This window comes from Aquarana catesbeiana, linkage group LG02, assembly GCF_042186555.1.
Source record: "Aquarana catesbeiana isolate 2022-GZ linkage group LG02, ASM4218655v1, whole genome shotgun sequence".
Lineage (NCBI taxonomy): Eukaryota > Metazoa > Chordata > Amphibia > Anura > Ranidae > Aquarana > Aquarana catesbeiana.
Window position 1 is genome coordinate 776,257,037 of NC_133325.1, and position 6,604 is coordinate 776,263,640.

Consider the following 6,604-nt stretch of genomic DNA (forward strand, 5'->3'; position numbering starts at 1 on the left):
CACTGGCCTAGAGTGTTATCACTTTTCCCAGCATGCCTCATTTTTTATTGGAGGTAAGGGTTAGGTCCCATTCATTCTGGCATGAGATTATACAGAATTTTAATAGAACATTTCTTAACACATACAGTGCCTTGAAAAAGTATTTAAATTTTCCACATTTTGTTACAACCAAAAACCTAAATGTATTTTATTGGGATTTTATGTGATAGACCAGGGATATTCAATTAGCGGACCTCCCAGCTGTTACGAGACTACAAGTCCCATCATGCCTCTGCCTCTGGGTGTCATGCTTGTGGTTGTCAGTCTTGCTAGGCCTCATGGGACTTGTAGTTCTGCAACAGCTAGAAGTCCGCTAATTGCATATCCTTGTGATAGACCAACACAAAGTGGCACATAATTGTGAAGTGGAAGGAAAACGATAAATGGTTTTCAATTTTTTTTACAAATAAATATGTGAAAAGTGTGGGGGGGCATTTGTATGGCGCCCCCCGGAGTCAATACTTTGTAGAACCCCCTTTCTCTGCAATTACAGTTGCAAGTCTTTTTGGGGATGTCTCTACCAGCTTTGCACATCTAGAGAGGGACATTTTTGCCCATTCTTCTTTGCAAAATATCTCAAGCTCTGTCAGATTGGATGGAGAGCGTCTGTGAACAGCAATTTTCAAGTCTTTCCACAGATTCTCTATTGGATTTAGGTCTGGACTTTGACTTGGCCATTCTAACACATGAATATGCTTTGATCTAAACCATTCCATTGTAGCTCTGGCTGTATGTTTAGGGTCGTTGTCCTGCTGGAAGGTGAACCTCCGCCCCAGTCTCAAGTCTTTTGCAGACTCTAACAGATTTTCTTCTAAGATTGCCCTGTATTTGGCTCCATCCATCTTCCCATCAACTCTGACCAGCTTCCCTGTCCCTGCTGAAGAAAAGAATCCCCACAACATGATGCTGCCACCACCATGTTTCACGGTGGGGATGGTGTGTTCAGGGTGATGTGCAGTGTTAGTTTTCTGCCACACATAGAGTTTTGCTTTTAGCCCAAAAAGTTCAATTTTGGTCTCATCTGACCAGAGCACCTTCTTCCACATGTTTGCTGTGTCCCCCACATGGCTTCTCGCAAACTGCAAACAGAACTTCTGATGACTTTCTTTCAACAATCTCTTTCTTCTTGCCACTCTCCCATTGAGGTCAGATTTGTGGAGAACACGACTAATAGTTGTCCTGTGGACAGATTCTCCCACCTGAGCTGTGGATCTCTGCAGCTCCTCCAGAGTTACCATGGACCTCTTGGCTGCTTCTCTGATGAATGTTCTCCTTGCCCGGCCTGTCAGTTTAGGTGGACGGCCATGTCTTGGTAGGTTTGCAGTTGTGCCATACTCTTTCCATTTTCGGATGATGGATTGATCAGTGCTCCCTGAGATGTTCAAAGCTTGCAATATTTTTTTATATACCTGACCCTGCTTTATACTTCTCTACAACTTTATCCCTGACCTGTCTGGTGTGTTCCTTGGCCTTCATGATGCTGTTTGTTCATTAAGGTTCTCTAACTAATCTCTGAGGGATGCACAGAACAGCTGTATTTATACTGAGATTAAATTACACACAGGTGGACTCTATTTACTAATTAGGTGACTTCTGAAGGCAACCGGCTCCAATAGATTTTAGTTAGGGGTATCAGAGATAAGGGGGCTGAATACAAATGTACCCCACACTTTTCACATATTTATTTGTAACAAATGTTGAAAACCATTTATCATTTTCCTTCCACTTCACAATTATGTGCCACTTTGTGTTGGTCTATCACATAAAATCCCAATAAAATACATTTACGTTTTTGGTTGTACCATGACAAAATGTGGAAAATGTCAAGGGGTGTAAATACTTTTTCAAGGCACTGTAATTGGATGCAGCCACTGTTCCACAGACAATTCCTCCCACCCACCTCCTTTGATTGTTATATTGAAGGATGTTGGGTGGGAGGATGCGGACAGGACCACCCATGGCTCAAATTTCAACCGATTCATCAGGAACTGCCCATAATTCACCCCGTGTACCGCCAGCTTTATTTGTCCTGACCAGAAGAACAGCCTAGGGTAGTGAGGGTGAACCTCGGCACCCCAGATGTTTTGGAACTACATTTCCCATGATGCTCAACTACACTGCAGAGTGCATGAGCATCATGGGAAATGTAGTTTCAAAACATCTGGGGTGTCAAGGTTCACCTTCACTGAGCTAGGGTGAGAACCATGACTCCCTGCATAGATAGAGTACAGTGAGTGAGTGTTGTCACCCGAGGACAGGAAGTGTGTTTATTAGCAGGATCACCAGGTAAAAATATAGGGGGGAAAAGAGCCTGAAAAAAGAAAACGAATGCAGGCACCGCGTCTACAGAGTGGAAAGCTGCAATATGTCCCATTTTAGTTTTGGGGTTTAGATACGCTTCAATTGTTGCCATAAAGCAGAAGAGATGTCTAGTTTACTTACCCTTCACACTGATATTCTTACTAATATTTTCCAAAATTACCAACACAACAATGATTTGGGATTTGGGACTTCAACTAATAGATTATAAGAAAAATCCAATTTTATTTGTCACGTGAGACAGAAAACAGTCAAATTAAACAAATCTATTAAAATATCCAGAGATCCAACACTAGAGGGAGAACAACTAGAGTAACAAGTTCTCATCACTGATGTATTTTGAGATATTCTCTTCTTCAATGAACAATATGAAGACAATATCTTAAAACGTGTTATTTAATTGTAATGTTTTTTGTATCATGAGACAAATAAAATTTTACTTATAATCTGGTAGTTGAAATTAGAGATGTGCACAGCAGAAAAAAAAAATTTCAGATTTGTTCGTTAAGTTAATAATTTTGTTTCTTCATGTTCGTTATGTTAGAATGATTTGTTTTCAGAGTTCATTTAATATATTTATTATTTTCAAATCTATTCAAATTCTATTTTATTCTAATTTATTCTATTTTTTCTATTCTATTCTTTAATATTCTATTCTATTTTATGCCATTCTATTCTTTTATTTTATTTTCTATTCTATTCCTTTATATTCTAGTCTATTCCTTTATGTTCTATTCTATTTTATTCTATTTCTGTTTTTTGCTATTCCTTTATTTTCTATTCTATTCTGTTTTATTCTATTCTATTCCTTTATTTTCTATTATATTCTTTTATTCTATTCCATTTTGGTTTAATTCTATTCTATGTTATATTCTATTCCTTTATTTTATATTCTATTCTGTTTTATTCTATTTTTTCTATTTCTGTTTATTTCAATTCTATTCCTTTATTTTATATTCTATTCTGTTTTATTTTATATTCTTTTCTTTTATTCTATTCTATACTATTTCTGCTTAAGTCTAGTCTATTATATTCCTTTATTTTCTATTTTATTCTGTTTTTTGCTATTCTTTATTTTCTATTCTATTCCTTTATTTTCTATTATATTCTGTTTTATTCTATGCTATTTCAGTTTTTTCTATTCTGTTCCTTTATTTTCTGTTCTATTCTGTTTTATTCTATTTGATCTATTTCTATTTGTTTGAATTATATTCCTTTATTTTCTATTCTTTTCTGTTTTATTCTATTCTATTTCAGTTTTTTTTTTCTATTCTATTCTTTTATTTTCTGTTTTATTCTATTTTTTTTCTATTTCTGTTTATTTCTATTCTGTTTTATTTTATTCTATGCCTTTATTTTCTATTCTATTCCTTTATTTTTTATTCTATTCTTTTATTCTATTTTATTTCTGCTTAATTCTCGTCTATGTTCTATTATATTCCTTTATTTTCTATTCTATTCTGTTTTATTCTATTCTTTATTTTCTATTCTATCCCTTTATTTTCTATTATATTCTGTTTTATTCTATTCTTTTCTATTTCTGTTTTTTTTCTATTCTATTCCTTTATTTTCTATTCTATTCTGTTTTATTCTATGCTATTTCAGTTTTTTCTATTCTGTTCCTTTATTTTCTATTCTAATCTGTTTTATTCTATTCCATGCCTTTATTTTCTATTACTTTCCTTTATTTTTTATTCTATTCTTTTATTCTATTCTATTTCTGCTTAATTCTAGTCTATGTTCTATTCTATTCCTTTATTTTCTATTTTGTTTTATTCTATTCTTTATTTTCTATTCTATCCCTTTATTTTCTATACTGCTTTATTCTATTATTTCAATTTTTTTCTACTCTGTACCTTTATTTTCTATTCTATTGTGTTTTATTCTAGTCTATTCCTTTATTTTCTATTCTGTTTTATTCTATTCTATTTCTGTTTGATTCTATTCTATGTTCTATTCTATTCCTTTATTTAATATTCTATTCTGTTTTATTCTAGTCTATTCTTTTTTTATATTCTATTCTATTTCTGTTTTATTCTGTTTTTCTCTTTTATTCTATTCTTTTATTTTCCATTCTATTTTATTCTGTTCGATCAAGCAGCCTAAATTGGAATCATCATCATCTTATTTGACTTTTATACTTTATTTATTGCAATCCATTTCCATTTCGAGTTAATTTTCAAATTCAAATTAATTTTTAAATTCAAATCATTTGTTTCGTTATCATTTTTTTTGGACTCCTTGAAATGCGTTACCATTGTGATTCAGAAATTTGGATACATCCGAATAACGAAAATTGCGTCCGAATTTCTGATTTCTTAACTAAATGAATCACACATTAGTTAAAATGCCAATCCAAAATCACTGTCGTGTTGTATAAGCTACTTTAGGGATGTTGGCATTTTTGGATGTGGGTGGAGACACTTATTGATGTCTTATATTTTCCAAAATTTCACACAAAAATGTTTTTTTTTTTGTTTTTTTTTTTTGTTTTTTGTTTTTATAAAATAGATTTTATTGTTATTTTGTAAAGTTTTACGAAAATGAAAAAACAAAAAAAAAAAAAAAAAAAAAAGTAGTAAAGGTACATTAAAGGATCGGTAACACAAAAATATTTTTAGTCCTTCTGAACTCTCTCGCCCCTTTTATTAATAAATGCTGAAATTTTCTGTTCCAGCTTTGAACTGAAAGAATCTATCAATAAGTTTGAACTGTAACATGATTTTCCCCGACCCGCCATGACATCTGGACGAAGGTTTGCTTCTCTCGGACGATCTTCCATTCTATTAAATGTTTAAGTGCAAGATCTATTTTTTTTTTTTCTGTTCCTGGAATATTACGATGTGTTTTACTATAAACAGACAAAAAAACTATTTGAATTTTCGCAGCAAGCCGGCTGTCATTTGCTGCCGCTGGTTCCAAAGATGATGAAAATATAAAGAATTCATTTTACTTTTTATTGGTAAATGGTGCTGAAATTGTTCTTGGTAGCCCAATAAATCAATAACACAGGGGGGGGACACGGGCTTTAAAAAGGGGGGTAAGTTCTTGGAAATAGAAAAATACATTTGAAAAATAAAAAAGGATTGGTCCCTGTCGCCATAAATTTAATGTACATATAATGTCTGCGTTTCCGGAAGGGCTTGTGTTCTTGAAATAATTGGATCTTATCCATTTGCTGGGGAAGACGATTATTTTTGTACAAATTTATTGTTTGCATCATTAAAAAAAAAACCAAAAAAAAAAAACTGTAATGAACAATGAGAATGGTTGCCTTTTTTTTTTTTTTCTTCGATGTTAAAAGTTGTTAATAATATATGAGTCTGATTGTATTTTTCACCGCGGTCTGATGCTTAAAATTAGTTTATGTATAAAATGTGTTGCACAATATCTGGACTCTCAAGTTTTACTTTAATAGAGAAATGCGGGTTTACAAAAACAAACAAAAAAATACACACACACACTAGACATGTGCAATTCATTTTGTTCCGAAACATCCGAATTAACAAAATACCTTTTAACAAATTTTTCCGAATATTCATATATTCGAAAACTCATAAAATCGTAAATTTGAATATTTGAAAATTCATAAATTCGTAAATTCAAAATTTCATAAATTCGAAAAATTCGTAAATTTAAAAATTTAAAAAATCCTAAAACCCGAAAAATCAGAAATTCGTAAATTCAAAATTTTTGTAAACTTATAAAATCGTAAATTCGACTATTCGAAAATTCGTAAATTTGAAATTTCGTAAATTCGAAAATCCGAAAAAATCATAAATTTGTAAATTCTAAATTTTCGTAGGTTCATAAAATCGTAAATTCGACTATTCGAAAATTCATAAAGTCGTAAATTCTAAATTTCGTAAATTCTAAATTTCGTAAGCTCAAAAATCCGAAAATTCAAAAATCCGAAAATTCAAAAATCCGAAAATCCGAAAAATCATAAATTTGAAAATTCTAAATTTTCATAAATTCATAGAATCGTAAATTCGATTATTCGAAAATTCGTAAATGCGAAAACCGAAAAATCGAAAAGCTAAAATAACAATTAAATGGTATTGGAATTTCCTTTCAAATTTGGCTGTTAGTGAACATAATGAATACGAATTTATCTGAAGTTACGAATTATCCGAAATAACGAATGCCGTATCTAAATGAATTGTTTTCCTTTTTCTTTCACCTGGTGATCCATTTATAAACGTCCTGTTCTAGAGTGACCCTGCTCACACACTGTACCATTTGT

At 32.0% G+C, this 6,604-nt stretch overlaps 1 protein-coding gene across 1 annotated transcript in view; it reads left to right on the forward strand.

The window, feature by feature from the left end:
• ILDR2 (immunoglobulin like domain containing receptor 2) overlaps positions 1 to 5,705 on the forward strand; it is a 446,131-nt gene extending 440,426 nt beyond the window's left edge. Inside the window, exon 11 of the mRNA XM_073617374.1 lies at positions 5,036 to 5,705. Within this exon, the coding sequence (XP_073473475.1) occupies positions 5,036 to 5,075 (40 nt within the window). The 3' untranslated portion in view covers positions 5,076 to 5,705. The remainder of the gene's footprint in view (positions 1 to 5,035) is intronic.
• Positions 5,706 to 6,604: the final 899 nt, after the last annotated feature.